General features: G+C 39.8%; 1 protein-coding gene across 1 annotated transcript in view; it reads left to right on the forward strand.

Moving 5' to 3' along the window:
- The window catches only part of fbxl17 (F-box and leucine-rich repeat protein 17), a 305,963-nt gene that overhangs the window by 92,888 nt on the left and 193,973 nt on the right, over positions 1-19,102 (forward strand). Inside the window, exon 7 of the mRNA XM_084728685.1 lies at positions 7,018-7,125. Coding sequence (XP_084584811.1) covers positions 7,018-7,125 — 108 coding nt within the window. The remainder of the gene's footprint in view (positions 1-7,017; positions 7,126-19,102) is intronic.

Raw genomic sequence — 19,102 nt, forward strand, 5'->3', positions numbered from 1 at the left:
TTCAACGGTGTATTTCAGTGTCCAAATATGTGATGCATTGCTAAAAAGAAAAGTCTAGAAAAAAAAAAAAAAAACTTTGATGACCTTTTCCATTTCTATTTGAGTTGCTCATGGCTACATCCCTTTCTTGGTCCAAATGACAAAATTCCTCATTCATGGTACTTGAACATTTAGTTCCTGAAGCTTTGTGACTCTGCCTACTCTTTATTTGACAAGCAGCTGCTTGCAACCAGTAGAATGTAACTCTTATGGCAGAGCTCACTCTGAATAGGATACATTTCTCCCTCTCTCAGATTTTTGGCCGGTCACCCATCAGGCACAGCTGGATGGGAGGTCTGACTAGGATCGAAGAGCTCCAGCTGGCAAAGAAAGCATAAAAGTTTAAAGTTCTGCAGTATTTTACTTTTTTTGGGCAAGAAAGTGTGGGATGAATCAGTTTTTTCGTGTGGGTGTGTGTCTGTGATTGTGTATCATCAGAGTCTCAAACATAGACAAATGACAGTGTGCCTGCCCTCCGCACACTCCCTGCCATCTCACCCACTGATGAAACCGGCTTCACCTGCATGTGCGCGTGTGTGTGAGGTTAAAATACGCCCAAAGGAGGAAATAAAAGCTAGAAAGACCACAATTAATGATGTGAGGGAGGGGGCATTTTTTGCTGTGTTGTTTTTGTTGGTGAGAAGCGGCCAGGTTTAAACGAGGGAGCGATGTAAAACTTTAGTAGGTGGGAGGGAGCGAAGGATGAAAGGGATGAGCTGCAATCTGCTTCAGTCTTTTTCTATTTCCATCTCTTTTGCCTGAATGTTTGATGGAGTCAAATGAGTCGTATGATAGACGATATTGACAGGCTTAAATGCCCTTATTGGATGAGAAGTGGCCCCCGGGTGCTGCCCCAGCGTTTTCTAAGAACAGACCACCAGACAAAAACCACACACTCACATACAGCATTACCCCTTTTTGCTACCACAGCATTCTCAACAATTACCTTCCAGCTCTTTAAAACACACACACACAAAGGCTATCTTTATGACTGCAGCATTTCCACCATTCCAGCCCACTTTTTTTCTCCTGCTTTCCTTACCTCCTTCACCCAGAGACCATTAAACCAGATCCCTTCTAAAAGGCTTTAAGGCCTCTCTTGGCTAGCCACTTCTTCTCCAAAGCCCTGCCATGGCTCTTTTCGTGTTTTTAAATCAAAGTCCATGAAAGGTTGAGGGGGAGGAGGGGGGAAGAGCAGAGAAAAATTTGGGACGAGTTTTTGTGTTTGTGGGTTGGAGACAAATCTTAGTTACAAACCCATATGGTCTTACACACACACACACACACACACACACACACACACACAGAAACACACACAGTCTTAGAAATAAGGGTTCCAAAAGGGATCTTCCCGAAGGGCTGATGTTCTATCCAGAACTGTTGGCTGATGAAGAACAATTTTTGGTGGAAGTATTCATCAAAATGGATGGTTCTCTGTAGAACACCCCCGAGTGTGTTCTAGATAAAACCTTTGGAATATAAAAAGGTTCTCTGTAGAACCCCCTTGGTTGGTTCTAGATAAAAACCCCTGTAATATAAAAAAGCCTCTTGGTAAAGATCTTTGTGTGGGTTCTAGAAAAAACCATTGGGATATAATAAGATTTTTGGTAGAACCCCCTGACTGTGTTCTGAATAAAACTCTTGGAATACAAACATTTCTTGCTAGAACCCCCTTTGTGGATTGTAGATAAAACCCCTGGACTATAAGAAGATGCTCAGTAGAACCCACGTGGTTACAAGTGGAACCTTTATAAGAAATTCTACTAGGAAACCAAGGGTTCTCCAAAGGGACAAGCTGAAGAACCTTTAGCAACCTTTACAGACCTTTATTTCTCAGAGTGCGCACACACTCAGATACACAGCCTTAATCTGATACGGTACATGCCCTCCTGGCCGGTTCTGCTCCGGTGGGATTTTATTTTTTTCTCCTCCATCTCCCCTCTCACCTGCTGAGAGTTAGTGTAGATGTGTAACCTGCTCTTTTTCTTTTTGTCTCTTCTGTTTCAAACACAAGTGCACACACTCACACACACACAACCGCACCCACACACTCTCGCAGCACAAACATGGGTATGAAAGCCAGTCTGGGGGTGGACTCTGCTGTGATTCGTGTGCTTCTCTCGCAGACGGTTCTGATTTAAGGATCACGGCGGTGTGTAGCTTTTTGATTCTGCTGGTAGTCAACCTGAAAATGTTTTCCTTGATGGTTTTTTGGCAGAGGCCATGTTGGGGGGGGGAGAGCTCCGGCCAGCTCACTTCACCTGCCAGCTGCTCGGCTCAGACTGGTCCTTCTGGAAGCCTTTCCCCCCCACCCTCAAGTTTCATACTCAAAAAGACAACTCCACTCTGCCCCCCCCCCCACCATCTCCACCTGGCCCTGCAGATCAGGTTCCATACAAATCAGTGTCTCGGAGTGGGAGCGCTGACTCACCTTCAGTTAATCTTTTCTGACTGCAGCGAGTGTTGATGGGTGGTGTGGTGGGTCCAAACCGGAGGTGCAGAATTTTAAGGTGCATCCAGTTATTGATTGCCCTGAAAAACTGTACCGTACAAAAACTAGCAAGTACAGTGAACTGCTACAGCTTCTACACACAAGCATGTCCAGGATGAGCAGTTCTATTCATTTGGGTGATAAGTTCTATTCCTTTTTGTAAAAGGCTTAAAATACAGGTACTGGAAGGAGGAGGGAAACCATGCAACTACAAAACTCCCTCACAAGCTGTTGTTTCCTCAGCATTATACATTTTAGTTGACTGCCCACCTCAGCACTTGTTTTTTATATTTAATTCTGATTATAATGAACAACCTCTAATGTCGGAGGCTGTTGTCAGTTTGACAGGTAGATACACCTTTTATTCCACACGGTGACCTTCGTTTGTCAGTTTTGGGATTTAAAAACACAGGGTTTTCTTTTGATTTGTGCAGATGTCATGCACCTCGTCTGTTAAAGCCCTATTCTGTCAAAGTTTTCTTTTGTCCTTTTGCAGGGATTTTGGAATAGAGCTCTTCATATTTCAAACATGAAAAAAACTGTTGTCAAAATGAACTGAACAAAAACATATAGCCTACTGTGTGGAAAAACCTCCTGTGCATTTTTGTACTTCTCCTTACTGCAAGATGATATATCTCCAGGAGTTAATACGTCAACAAGATCATGAGTCTGCAGCAACAGTAGCAGCTCTGTGAGGCTATATTTGGACATTATAGCCATGGCTGTATTTGGCCATGGTTTGAGTCACAGAGGATCACAAAAGTTACTATTCATTGTCTGAGAACCATTAACGTCCAAAGCCTGACTGATCCATGATTTTTTGGGGGGCTTATGCCAATACTGATATTAGGGGGTAAAAACAAATCTGGTATACATATATTGGCCGATCCTCTTAAAATGTACAAAATCAGGGCAATGAAACAGTAAGTGTTTACAGGTCTTTTTGATAATTATAAATGTATATATTTAAAAAAAAAACCACACAAACAGAGCAAAGTATATTAATGTTGAATTATTTGTCCGATGTAGACCGATATAGCCATAATAGGCTAATATTGGCCAACCAATATATCGGTCTGGTTCTTTAAACATCTGCATGAAAGTTTCATCCAGTAGATGTTGACGTAATTCACTGATAGTGGGAAAAAAAAATAAAAAAATCAAGTTTTGTTTTAAGTCAGTACTTACCTAAAATGTTTTAGACAAAATTTTATACATTAGCCAGTAAAACTATATATTTATCGACTTCCTTCTCAAACACTTTGTTCATAGCTAAATTATCCTCAGAACCTATTTCCTGTGCTTCATCTTGGACTGGAAATCCTTTGCAGTCACATTCCTTTATGAACCATTTTGCACTTTACAAGCACTTCGGCTCCTTTCTGATAAGGTGAGAAACCTTTGAGCTTCACTAGAGTTATAGGAGGTGTTTTTCCCTGATAAGCCATACTTTATGTGACTCGCTGAAAGATAAATGGACACCTTGTTCTTTCTTTCTGTGACTTCTCTTCCCCCTCGCTGTATCTCTGGCTATTCCATCTTCCTCTGCCTCGACTCAGTAGCGTATAAGGTAGACCTTCAGGGGAGAGGGCGGGAAGAAAGAGAGAGAGAGGGCAGCATTAGGGTGACAAAGGTGTCGAGTCTGACGGTGTGTATAACATAAAGAGAATGATGGCTATATGGACAAGTATAGTGATCAGAAAAGAGCAAGACTGAAAAGAAATTGTTTAATTAGCGTTACTAGGTAGGGCGCCGAATAGATCTATGAGCACACTGAAGTGAACAGAAGTGAGGCGGGTAGAAATAGCTCTGTGTTCGTGACTGTCTGGTCACAGCATGACGCTAGCAGTATGATTTGAATTGCACTAGAAATGTACAAATGTTTCAACCCACATATGTAGCTCAAAAAGAGCTAAAGAATAATGTGAGCACTTACGTTTGAGTTTATACATATTGACTCAGTGTTTAAAGTTTGTATATTTAAATCTGTGGTTGCGGAGTCTGTTTTCCAAGTTGGTGCAGTCGAAGTTTCCATTTTCTGTCCAGGTTATACATTACATGTTGAAGTGCTCTTAAGTACAACCCCATCTCCGAAAAAGTTAGGTCCTCAGCTCCAAAACACTTAGTAACAAATAAAAGGTGATGCATTACGGTGGTAAACATGCCACGGTCCCAACTTCTTGTATGTGAATAATATGTGAGAATACAGTAAACTTAATATCTTTGGGTTTTGAACAAAATCCAAAGATATTATATACTCATACTCATCATGGCTGCAACCATTAGCAGACAGGAGATAAAAGACAGTAGCAGTTTGTACACAATAAAGAAAGTTGAGTTTATTCACATTAGAACTGCATATTTATCTTATAAAACACTAACCTGCTATTATGGTTCCTGATCCCACCTGCTCCTGTTGACTTTTTTTCCTTTTCCATCCCAGTCCCGTGATTAATAGTGAAATTGTATCTCATTACGCATTCCCTTTGGATTTCCAAAAAGTGTCAGCCTCTAATTGGTACCTGTCTCTGTAAAACCAATAGTGAACTTGAATCTCCTGTCCTCTCTTGTGGATCATCGGTTTTCTTTACAAAGCTCTGTGTACTCACCACACAGAAAAGCTGATGTTCAGGCTTTAGAAAATTAAAGCTTTTAACTCAGTATTCATACAAAGTACAAACCTAAATGTACAAGTTAAAAAAAACTTCATCTACTTTCAAAACTGCCTTTTCAGGCATACCTTTTTCAGCGATGTAATAGTCAATAAAACAATGGTTTAGCAGCGATTACAACTTTAGGGATGTGTCTCGGTGTGATTCCTTCTTATCTGTAACTGTACAGCATTTCTGTTGTTGTACAGCTAAACACTACAACTCCATTGGCAAGTCCCCACTATCTCCAGTCTTACCGGCTAATTAATGATCTTGTCAGTGTACAGTAAAGACAATGTATCAGCCACTGCTCTTCCTGAGGCACTGTTTGGAAAACTTCCTGCATTATAATACCGACTAATATTCAGGCTGTTCATAATCATCCTTCTGCATCGGAGACTAAAGAATACTGTAAATGAGATGGCAGAGCTTTTCCTGGCTGTTCCTTTGGTTTGATTTTTACTAATCTGAGGAATTGTTGGACATTTTTAGAACTAGTTAACACTTTCAAACGTCTGTTGTATACTAAATCTGTCCGAGAGAACAACTGATTATACCAAAATAGTTTCTAAATTGTTTAAATGCTAAATTTGGGACTGGCTGGTAATGTTGATTTAAAGTTGTTGCAGCCTTTAATATGACAATGTGCCTCCTTCTTCAGCTCTAGTCTTCTTGTGTGTGTCCTCTATACTGAGCATTACATTTTAAGTATCCTTTTACTTCACTTTTACATGTCAGGCTTAGATTTTACTCTGACAGACTTTTCCAAACATTATTCAGTTGATGAGGAAAAGTTTGTGTTTGTTTGCATCCATCACTGGTTGATGTGCTTTTTGCATGTATTCAAATGTACTTTTTTTTTTTCCTGACTTGCTTTTTGGGAATTTCAAAAAGAAACGTTGAAGGTTTTGACAGGGATTCCTAGGAAAAGTGATTTTTGTTCTCTAGTGTTCTTTGATGTTTGTTTTCTTTGTTTTCTCAGTTAATCACAGCGTAGACTCGGTTCTCTCTCTCCTCTTCTTCTCATCTCATTTTGTCTTTGTGATTGATGAAGAGTTTGAGAAAGCACTGAGGAAGCCTACAGAGAGGACAAACAATCTCCCACGTATTGTTGCAGTGTTGAGTGTGATGAGGGGGGTGAAGGAGCTATCAATACCCGTATTGATGACTACAGTGGAAGCCGGTGGAAATGTTCTGCTTCCCTATTGATCTCTGATCCATTATGAGCTGTTAGTAGACGGCCGGCTGAATGATGGGGAACGGTCCATCCATCATAAGGCGACGTCCTCACTGCTTGGCAGACAAGCTCTCTTTTAGCTGTTGAGCTTGTCCTCCTCCTGCTCCTCCCTGTTCTGTGATCCTCCTTCTCTCTGCTGTTCATCAAACACAAAACACACATCTGACAGCACTCGTCTCCACAGGCGCACTTTGAAAAATACTGTTAATTAGGGCTGCAACTAATGATTTTTTTCTTTGTCGATTATTCTGTCAGTTAGTTTCTCGATTAAGCGATTAGTTTTGTGGTATATAAAATGTCAGAAAGTGGTGAAAATTTTTGATCACTGTTTCCCAAAGCCCAAGATGACATCCTCAAACATCTTGTTTGGTCCACAACTCAAAGATATTCAGTTTAATGACATAAAGGAGTAAAGAAACCAGAAAATATTCACAATTAATTGAAACTGAATTTGAAATGTGAATGAATGAAACATTATCAGCCTGAAATGAAATTGGCATTATGAAGACAAAATGTGAACCACTTCAGAATAATGGTTTCTTACCTGTGATACTGATTTAAACTCCCTCTTTTTCCTGTTCTTCTGTTCTCCTCTCTAGGTCACTGATCGTTCCGTGCGAGCGGTTGCGGAGCATTGTCCTGAGCTGCAGTGTGTTGGCTTCATGGGATGCCCAGTGACCTCTCAGGGAGTCATCCATCTCACTGCAGTAAGTTTCCAGACAGATTGTTGTTATGTTTTCGGGTTTTCTGGCCGTATGTACGTCTGTGTCTTTCTTTTGAATGCAACATCTCAGGAACACTTTGATGGAATTTCTTCTAGTTTGGCATATATGCCCAACTTAGGTCAAATGCCACTGACCTCCTGTCCAGTCTGAGTCTTGTCAGTGTGATATTTCAGGAACACCTGGACAGAATTTCATCTAATTTTGTACAAACATCCACTTGGACTCAAGTCTTTTTCAGTGTCAAAGGTCAAGGTCACTTCATCACATCACAAAACATGTTTTTAGCCATAACTCAGGCTTTCATATGTTGATCATGACAAAATTTCACACAAATGTCTAAGAGGATAAAATGATGACATGATGACATTTTACATCTAAAAAGACAAAGGTCAAATTCACTGTGACGTCTTAATGTGAAGACAGCATCTTTCTCACTGGAATCATATGTGCCAATATAGCCAGAACTTCCATTTTGCCAAAAAAAGTAAGCTTAATACACTTAATACCTTTTTATTAAATTCCTTCAAAATCTTCACTACAAATACTATGAGTTTGGACAGACATAGATATAAACCACAACTTGCCTGTTGCCAGAGGCATACAGCTGTGAGGCGGTGATTTCATGAGTTTGAGTTTGACTCGAAATAAAATAGTGTTCCCTGGAAGCCTCAGTTGTAACCTTTTGTAGAGCTCAAGTCATGTGTTTACTCGTGATAAAAGTAAAGATACCGTAGTTCCTGCAGCTCAGTTAAAAGAAGGTTAATTTCAGTCAATAGTAATTTCACTTTTTTGAAGTAATTACTTGTATCTGTAAACAGAAGTTTAGCGTGACTAAGTTTTTTGGCTAATCCTGTTACCGTAGGCCAGCTCTCCATCCATGTTGCTGCAGGCCGTGCACCATCTCCAGGAGGGAAAATTAACTTTTGCAGAGTAAACTCAGGACCTCGCTGTGTGTTTTATCTAAGACTTAGTTTTGAAGTTATTTCGTGTTAACTTTTAAATCTCATGAAAGCCTAATGAGATGAATCTTAATAATACGCTGCTGTTCTGACTACACCCTGCTGTTTGGATATTACCATGCTAATGAGCAGCGCTCTGTGGTTTAAGATGTGCCATGCCATATAAACATGGACACACATGCACTCACACGATGATTGCTTGAATTGAATTCACCAGGAAGTACTGCACCATGTTTTTCTTCTCATTTATTTCCTTTCCCCAACATAAAGTCCATCTAGAGTGTGAGTGTGTACGCCACGTCTGCACCCATGTGTGCTTGAGTAATACAATTCGATTTGTGTTTGATGTACTTGGGTGTACACGCAAGTGTGAACGTACCCTTGTGGGCTGCGTGCGTCCATTCCTCCTCAAATGCAATTACAGTTGTGTTAATAGGACTGAGACACCCGATGCCACGCTGCATTATTAGATTAAACAGCAGATTAATTTGTGCTCATGGTTTTGGCCCCCTATCATCTCTGCAGCCTCCACTGACCTTGGCCAGTGTGTTGTAGACAGACGGTAATGAAGCCAGCCAGTCATAACAGCATTAGCATACCTGGAGGTGGACGCATACACATCCGCCTACACGCACACCGTCTAGCACACCTCATTATTATTTATTACAGTATTAACCAAGGTGAAGTTTTTAAGAGTTTAGATGAGCAAGTTCATAATTCTGATAATATTAATATATTATTGTTTTTTAAAGCTGCAGTTTTGTCTCATTTGAGAATGAACTTTATATTGTTTTCTTTACGTCTTTTCATTGAGGTCATGAGATAGAGAGATATCTGCAAATAAAAGAAACACCTCTCAACTTAATGTGATTCAGTGCAACACCACCTTCAACACTGACCTCAGTAAAAACTGAACACTATGAACTTTGTAAGGACAGATGTCATAGCAGGGCTATTGTATTGAATTGCATTAAATTGTACAGGTTCATCTAATAAAGTGGCCACTTAGTTTATTTCTAATACTCCTTATATAGCTTTAGACTGCTAAGGAAACAGTGCAGAAATGCCAAATATTTGTGTAAGATAGTTTAAAGACGGTATCACCAGTACATGTTTACTACTACTACTACTTTTCTACTAGACAGCACACGTTCATTTTTCAGATGTAATGTGTCCTTTCAGTAAATACCACGGTAAAATTTCTTTAAAAAACAAAAACAATTCAAGGTGTAACTTCACACCAGGCTGAATGTTGAGTGAAGTTTTTCCATCTGGTATTGAAAATTGTATTGAATGTATATATTTGTAAATCTTTTTTTTTTTTTTCCAAAATTAGAAATTCCAGTGTTGTGACAACACTACACATCACTCAGTCAGCTAATCAGTCAGCAAAACCAGATCATTACACCGGGGACACACAGGAGGTGCTGCACCGTGAAGTCCTGCCCACTTCTGTTTGGCAGTTCAGATAGACTGTGCCGTAGCATGGAGCTCTGCAGCCAGCTCGCAATCTGCAGAAATAGTTTGGGCATCACTTGTTTTTTCAGCACGCCACAAGCAAATCTGGCAAGAAAACAGACTAATGATGTATTATGAATTATAAAAATAATGTATAATATATGATATAAATGATCAGATTCTGATAAATGATGAAATATGGATCCCTTGTTTGCCAACTCTTTCGATTTGTCTGCCTTTCTCCCAGCTGTTTTCCTGGAGTTTCAATTCCCTTGTTCTATTCCTCACACATGATGAAATATCAAAATCTGCCAACCGACTATATTTATTAGAAATAGTATCACTGCTATTTGTGCTTCTGTTTTTAAATTACTTACTTATTCGACAGATGTGTCAGTTGTGTCTTAACAGAGAGAGAAAGATGAGAACACACACAGACACACACACACGCAGGCAGATCAGCACGCAAGAGGATGGTCCTTTTTACATTAGCTTTATAAAGATGGACGACACGTCTCCACTTCCTTCCACAGTACAAAATTAACCTAAAATATCTGAATATACAAGTGCTGCCATCTTGCGCTGGTGATGTCACAGCTGGCCAACTCAATTACGAGCAGAACTCAGCTGTCAATCATGATGTGAGATATCAAATAACTAATTAACACCAAACTTATCATCAGCATGATAAGAACTACCGAAAAGGGCAGAAACCTTGTTAGAGAAAAATCTATTTGACATGTAGTTTTTAATTTCGCGCATCTCTCATTTGCTAAAATGGAAGAGGTGGGGTTTATGACCTATGTTGTAGCCAGCTACCAGGTGGTGACCACTGTTGGGGAGCTGTCATATCACCCATCTTCATATATCTTGGTGGTCTTTTTAAGTTCACTGTTGCAGAAGAAGCAACACTCTCCATATTCAGGAACAGATAAAAAAAAGCAGAAAATCAGCTCCACCAATTAGAAAAGATGAGCAAAATCACTTGTTGGCAGCGGTTCGTGGTGGTACGGTGTGCTGTGTGTCCCTGGCATTAGGAACAGTTTGTCTTGTTCAGTTACTCTTTGAAGATTAAAAATATTTGTGTTGTGCATTTATGTAAATAAATAATATGGGCTGATATATCATTATTGGGTTTTCTAGACTCTCAAACTGAAGGAGCATCTTGGAAACAGATTTGCATTAAGATTATTTTTCCTTTGTTCACACAAGCTTCTTAAGGACAGTGAAGGGATGAAAATTTAAAATCAGGTCTAATCCAACTCTTAAAAACTATATTTTTTGAAGGTTTCTAGCAGAGGTATTGATCATAATTTATGACTCACGATGGCAGAAATGTTTCAAAGATAAGATTTTGACCACATTTATTCTGTTGCACGGATTAAGGGTCAAAGTATATCCGTCTTTGTTTCTGTTACTTCAACCATCATTTCTGTGAGTCATCTCTTTCTGCCTCCTCTCCTCTCTCTGTCTCTCCACCTCTTCCTCTCTCCGTCTTTCTATAATCTCTGACAGTAATTATCTCGTTTAGCAGTTGATTCCTCCGCTCATTCGTTCCCACTTGGTCCCATCCAGTGTCGATTGAAAATCATATTCTCGCGTTTAGAATCGTTGCATTTCTGATGACTCCGTGGACCCGCATGCGATTCCAGGACTGCAGCGCTCCTCTCTTGTTCGATTATCACTCACTCCCTCCCACTTCTTTTCTTCCTCCATGGCTCTTTCTCTCCCTCTCTTTGATAATCTTCCCAACCTCCTCGCCAGAAAAAAAGGCAAGAAAATCCATTACTTTTATTAACTTCTCTCATATGACACACTCATTTTAGATTGATATTTTTTAATACCGACTTCTCACAAATTAGGGTATGAGGAAATCAATTGAAATCGTATTTTCTTAATCAAGTGAGCTGATGGTTGAAATGGGCCACCCATAGTGCCGAGTTCGATGCAGATGGTCTGTAGAGTAACTGTAAAGCTGTGGCATTTATGCTCCTCTTAATGGTTTTTCTGTTTCAGTCCTACTGGAGCTGTGCGGTTCCTCTGTGATGTGCAACACAACTCAATATTTGTAGCCAGGCGGGTTTGATAAATCATCATCTTGTTAGCGACTAAAAGGCAAAATCAAGACTTCAGCTGGCGGAGAGAGTAAAGCCAGCTAATCGAAAACAAGCTCTCTAACACTTTCCTTACTGGTTGGAAATCAAACATTATACACGCCTTCAAATGTCAGAACAAAAACTGTGATGATTTTAAGAGCCAAACTCGTGTCTGATGTGGTCTTCTTGTGTTGTCGTGCCAGAGATGTACTGTAAGTTTTTATTTATGGTCGGTTTGGAGATTGAAGCTCAAAGTTAGCTCTCAGCTCTTGACATTAATAATAGTTTTATTGATGAGGCTTGTCACATCCCGAGGCTGTGTAATGGATACAAAACATCGTGGGATGGAGGCTTTGTGGGTGTCCCAGAGCCTTCTCCCTCAGTGACTAATTTGAGAACTTTATATGCGTTTTTTTGTGGACCTGTGTGAAATTAATCATTCTCCTAATTTGGTTTCAGAGGGTTCACCCTTTAGTCAAGCCTGTGACAAGCCGCAGAGGTGGAAGCAGAATGGATTTTACTGTGTGTGTTTGTGTGTGCGTAGGCGTTGGGCATTTTTAAAAGGGTGGAAGGCTTCACTCTGCCAGCTTGAATGTACTGTAACCCCACGCTCTTCTGATGTGTGTGTTTGTGTCTTTAAAGGAGCAACATGTAATGTAATTGCACACCCAGAAATGAGTACTGTGGTCCAAATAGTGGGTTGTGGCCAGAAGATAAGATAATCCACAATGAAGAATTTGTAGGGATAGCATAAAAAAAGCAGCAATAAAAAAGTAAGATAGTAAAGAAGAAATCTGTAATATATTTACTATAATAAATCATAATATTACCATGATATACAATCAGCGATCAAATTAACAAATATGTTAATTCGAAATACTCGCTTGTCTGATAACAACGCTACAATCCTGGTATCCCCCTTTGAAATTTCCATTCGCAGCTGGAATGACTGTTGTTGTTTGCCAGTTTCACATTAATTAGAGTTTAATCCCAAATGTTCGCTGAATGACAGTGTTTGTTTATGAGTCGTAAGAAATCATTAATTATCTTGTAGAAGGAGTATATTTTCATAACGGTTAAATTGAGCAATGTGTAAATGGAGTCTGCCACGCAGTGAGACAGGCCGTCACTGAACTCAAAGAGCGTGTATTTTCACAGCAGTCAGCTTTTGTTTTAAGGATAACGGGTTTAGCTTTACACTGACAATTGACTGTTATAAACAAGCGATCAGCTTACAGCGTAAGACTTGTTGTTGCTTGCTATTGTCGATTTTACAATGCTGCGTATGTCCTGCACTCCTGCAGCGCTCCTGCAGCCTGCCCGAGCTTCCCCAGGTCTGGGGAGGAGGGGTTTGGGGGAAACAACTCACTTCAACCATAGATGGGGTATTAAATAGAATTTCAACCTATTTAATATACGGTCTCTGGCTTCAGCTCTAGACAAGTAAGATATAAACATGTTAGAATAAAACTAGAACAATATAAACAAGAAACAGACTCAGTAGTTTACTTAAATCTATTGCACATTGTTTTGAAATGTATATAGTGCACAGTTTAGTGTGAGATAATATTGCCCCAAGTGAAAAATATTGCATAGTTTGGTATACATTCATATTTCCCTGAGTGCAATATTGATATTACACAATCTTTTACACATGGTATATTAAATAGTTTGAAATCTTATTTAATCTATAGTCCAATGTACGGCCGCCCTCTCCTCCCCAGACTCAAGAAACCTCAGGCAGGCTGCAGGAACACTGCAGGAGTGCAAGACGAGCACAATATTGTAATTTAATAATAACAAGTAGATGGCAAGTCTAACACTGTTAGTTGATCAGGTGTTTATAGTTGTCAGTTCTCTGTTGATGTCAAGCTAAGTCAGTTGTCCTAAAAACAAAGGCACAGTGATTCAAAAATACACACTCTCACTCTGGAGTTGGGGTTCAGTGACAGTCTGCCTTAATGCCTGCCAGTCACTGTTATAAATATCTGCTCCTTCCAAAAGAATTATTAAAGATATCTTCCAACTCACACATTCTGCATTAAATTTGAATTCTAACAAACTTGAAACATGAAAACAGAAACAGTCTTTCTGGTCCAGAATGGAAATTTCAAAGGACATAGTGCTGTAGTGTTGTTGTTGGTGAAGCCAGTAATTCAAATTAGGATGTTTCCTTAGTCTCTGATGACATATCATAGTCATTTTATGATTTATTACAGTAAATATATTACAGGTTTCTCCTTTAACGAAATAGATTTGTGTGTATCTCAGAGGTGAAAAACATACTGTATTTTCTGCTTCTCAGGCAGCCTCAAACACATGTTGCTGTTGGCTGGTTTTGAAAAAATGTGCAACACCAACAGAGTCATTATCTGTCTCTTTGGACACTGTTGTTACCTGTTTTTGTCTCTTTCTGTGTCCACTCTTCCTGCATTTGGTCATTGTCACTCTCTGTACGTATCTCTTTTTTTTTTCTCTCTTGCGGTTTCTGTTTTTTTGCTGTCTTTCTTTCTCTCTTGCACACACATTCTCTCCCACCATCTCTCCATCTTCCTGTCAAGCGGTGCTCTTTTCTTCTGGTAGTGATTAAGTCCAAGGTCGGCTCTATCAGAGAGCCAGTGTTCAAGAGCTGCTCTGGGTGCCAGAGAGCCTTCATTCCCCGAGCCTTAGATGTCCCACTGATGGCTTCTCTTTGCTTGTCATGCCTACCCACAATGCCCCTCCTCATACATCAGCCTATCACCGCCTGAAGACACACACTGTGGGCCTCAAAATGCCTTTTTTGTGTGTGCGAAAATTCCCACCCTCGGGAGAGAGAGCGAGACCCGGCCAAAGACATAACAAATGGAGAGACTGTTGAAGAATGTGTCAGAGATGAAAAGAGGTATGTTTGGAGACTGTAATAGCTATGTGTCGTCTCTCTGATGTGCAGGACCGGGATGTTTCTGGTCTTAATTTTGGGCCTTGTAGATTAATTCAGCCGTGCCGCTCCAGTGGCTTTGTTGTTCTTCACCAGAAAAAGTTGGGACCTTGTGATAAATGCTCTCTAAATTTGACAGAATTGGACCGTGGGCAATACCTCATCCTCTCTGTGTGTTTATGAGCAAATAAAACAGTCTGGTTTATGACAGGGAAGCTATTTAATTTCATAACCAGAATCATATGTCCAATCCATCCTGTGGGTTTAGCAGAGCGGTATGCACTCGCAAGTGGGCGGTATGGCCTAAAATTTACGATTTGAAGAGTATATATCACAGTATATTTGTTTCTCTTAAAATTTCGATATAAATACCTCTGAAGGGGTCAAAGCACTGGTATGTAAGGGTGCCACAATTTAAATATCAAATCAAAAATTGATCAAAATGAGCTTTTAAAAAATAAAAAGGCAGAATTAGCGATTCTACCAATATTTTTTTCCCCCACCACCCCTACCTACTTGTGGCATCCAGCACATGTACAAAGAAAACAACACTTAAAAGACGACGCAGTGTGTCTTATTGGCCATTATATCACACTCTATACAAGATTGACTATAAAAATGTAAATGAAAGTTATCAGGGCATAAAACCATTGATCTATTGATCATTACAAATCAAGACCTATCTAACAATGGCATAGCCAACAGTGCAATAAAAAAAAAAAAGTAATTCAAGTCAAAAATCGATTTGAATTGCAGTTGGGAGTATCATGACACCCCTGCTGGTGAGGCAACCACATGGCAGCTCCTGCACTCCTGACTGTTTTACCAGGACATATTTCACATACATGACCGAGGTATTTTAAGAGCATTTCATGAGAAAAACTGATATAATGAATAGAAAAAGAAATACAGACATTTTCTCAAGTATATCAAGTATTACCAGACCCTGTAACAACTGTCCTCTGACATGAAAAAAAAAAAAAAATAGTCGTTTATTTTCTCTTTGTTTCCCCCAAATTACCATTAGCACTGGTTGGAAAAAGAAGTTTGAAAGTGGTTGAAATGCAAAATATAGTCAGAAATCATACTGTAGAGCAATACTGTCTATACTGTTTATAACTGCTACCCCTATTCGCAACAGTTAAAATTTGACAAGCAACCTATGAAACAAGGGAGAAAAACTGAAAAAAATGCAGTTGCATTTATTTATTTTCTCATCCTTTTCCAATTTACCGAGAGCACAGGTTGGAAAAATGAGGTTTTAAAGTGACTGAAACAAAATATAGTCAAAAATCATACTGTAGAGTAAATTCATATCTATACAGTTTATACCTTCTACTACTCGCAGCAGTTCAGAATTGGCTTGCAACCTATGAAACAAAGAAAAAAAAAGAAAAAAAATATATATATTTATTTTTTTTTTAAATAACCATGAGCACAGATTGAAAGAGAAGTTATAAAGTGGTTGAAACACAAAAGGTGAAGATACAGGTCTTCACCCACTGTCACCTCTACACCCTCCACTCCATCGTTCCCTCCCCATGTAGGATGAGTGGTGTCTGGCTTGGCTGTAGTCTGCTGGCCCCTTATCTCCTCCCTCTGACTGGAGCACAGAAAATACATAATCACAGTGCACTGTGTCAAACTGATAACCCCCAACACAAACCAGAGGAGTGCGTGCGCGTCTGTGTTCGTGTCTATGTGTACCTGTGCCTGTGTACAAATGTGTGTGTGAGACTGTGTACTCGTACATGTATATTGTGTCTCAGGGGTGGCGGAGAGGATAAAGGGGAAACGAGGGAGCAGAGGGGATTTGAGGAAGAAAGGTAATGGGGTTGTGGGGGTCGCAGAATGAGTCAGAATTGTAATAATAATTTTCTTGACTGCTGTATGGAGGAGATTGGGGGATTTATGAATATAATGAGCAGAGAAGAGCCTAAGGATGATGTGTGTCGCTTGCAAGAGTAATTGAAGAATAATTCATTTGGCTCTAAGACTTTTAACCCAGAGACAGACAGAGATAGAGAGGTTTTTGACCTCTGGAGGGGGGGGGGTGGAGATATCATGTCTCATTATTGGCCCAACTAGTGTCACTGCGCTGTGACTGTCACCCGGCGCTGTCACATTGGCTCGCGCTCTTGTGTATGTGCGTGCCTATGTGGTCATTTGGCTTAGTGCGCCGAAGAGAAACCAACGCTCTCTATCTCCTCGAGCCTTTCCTCGCCACTGAGTTTGTTATCAACACCAACACATGCAGGATTAGCGACTGAAAGGGAGAAAGAGAGAGGAAAAGGGGGTAGGAGAGAGAAAATAAGTGATAGACAGTAGATGGGCACAAGACAGATAAAGAGAGAAGTTAACCACACATACACACACACACACATACACACACACGCAGAGGGATCAACTCACTGGTCCGTGACTGATGCAGACAATGTATTTGTGATACCAGACCCACATGGCCTTTCCAGTTTTTTGCCTCAGTCCTTTTTCAAATATTCATATCACTCTGTCTGCACATTATTTACTATATGTGTGTGTGTGTGTTTTTCTGAGAGTGTGTCTGGCAGGGAGGGGGGCGGGGATGGCGTGTGATTTAGGCTTGCCGCAGAGGGATTGTCTCGACACAGCTTTCTCCTGTCTGACTGAACTGTCTGGGATGCTCCGATATGAAAAAAGAAAAAAAAAAAAAGGCAGTAGTGTCTATGCATGAGTGCGCACTTGTATTCACCTAGTGACACCGCTGCCATTCGTCTCACCTTCTCGCCCCCGCCTCGTCCCATCTCACACACACGCGGACAGCCGAGCAAAAATGTGTCAGGGCCACAAAGCCACCTCAACAACACCTTGTGACTTTGACTTCTTGCTCAGGACTTTGAATATTACTTCAAAGTGACTGTCGAAACTTCTACCTGCATTGTTTAGAGGATTTGATCTTGTTTCTACCGATACTGGATTCAAGGTGGATGATAATGATATTATACATACATAACAATACACTTTATACTGACTGTGCAATATCAATATCCACTCAGGTGTAATTTCATTTCATACTGTTCAATATCAATGTATTCTATGCGCTGTAGTGCAAATTCAATGGTTGAGTTTTCTACACTGTAAAAATAAAAAGGCTGAGAAAACTTCAAATTTCAAGGGAACTTAACTGCAAGAAATTTTTTGAGTTTTGAGCACTCAGACTTTTCAGGTTTAAAAAAGTTTTACCAACTAATCATCTTTTGTTGAGACAATTTACTTTTTGTCTTTAAGCTTGAATGTTTTAGTTTTAGAACCTCCAAAAAATAATTATTGAGCAATTATTGAGTAGATTCATTGATGTGAAAGTGAATAATGGTTAATATTTTAAATTAAAACTATTTAATTTTCAGGCACCAAAATGAGTTTTCTGAACTTTTTCCAAAGTTTTTTGTTGTTTAAATTGTATATATTGTTTTTGTTTTTATATTTCTGCTTTTTTTTATATTGTTCCTATTTTTTTTAATATTTATATTATATTGTGTATCTAATTAGAAAGTAGGGCTGCACAGTTAATTGAAATCTTATCAAAATAGCAACATGGCTTTCTGCATTTTTCAGATCTGAGGAGTTGCAATATTTGTGTGTCAGAAAACTTTTAAATTAATCGTCTTTGCCAGTCAGAGAATTTTCCCCGGCTGTTAGTTTTACTGAAAAGCTACTTTTTCTCCCTCTTTTTCATAGACGGGTTCTTGAATGCATTTTTTTTGTGGATCTGTGTGGATTTCCCACCGTAAAAAACTTTTTTTCTACTGACTAAATTCATGTACTAAATCTTGTGGCTATAAATGAACTACGGCAATGAAATAGCAGCTCATATTTTCCAAATCCAGCATGTTGGCTATTTATGACTAAAACAATGCTCGCTCTGTCCATGCTTTTTAAATGTCATCTAGCCGCTTGTCAGCCTGGGACACTGAGGTTGATGGACAGCAACAGCAATGAACTCACGCTGCTCTATGCCAGAGTCCAAACCATGACATCATGTCCTCTGCATGGGGTCCACCAGGCCTCCACTTCCTGCTTGGCATCATGATGCTTGACGTTGTGTAAATAAATTAAGTAATAGCGCAGGTTGTTATAGTTCTAAAGTCTGGCAGAGCATACACAGGTACGCACACACACCCACTGTGAACCAGACTGTGACATAAACTAATGTAATAAAGTGTCAAATCAACCTCTCCAAATATTGAACTCCAGCCTATTCTGGGCTCACGGATAATGAACTTCTGGAACAGCCAGTTATTTTTCTTTCATTTAAAGTGGCGTTTTGTGTTTTGACCTCTGACTTAGGCTCTTATTTTTCCTATTTGAGAGAGGCTTGTACTTGAAGCAGGTGGGAGCCGAGCTGCTTGGAGCTCGCAGACCTCCTCTGGTCATGTGGACTGAATTAAACAACCTCTTAAATACAGAAACGTGGTGCTACACCCACTTCTCAGACAAGTTCTGTTTGCTCATCCACTCTTGTACAATCTGCAGTGATTGCTTTTCTC

Source organism: Lutjanus erythropterus, chromosome 10 (genome assembly GCF_056507025.1).
Source record: "Lutjanus erythropterus isolate fLutEry1 chromosome 10, fLutEry1.hap2, whole genome shotgun sequence".
In the NCBI taxonomy this organism is placed as follows: domain Eukaryota; kingdom Metazoa; phylum Chordata; class Actinopteri; order Lutjaniformes; family Lutjanidae; genus Lutjanus; species Lutjanus erythropterus.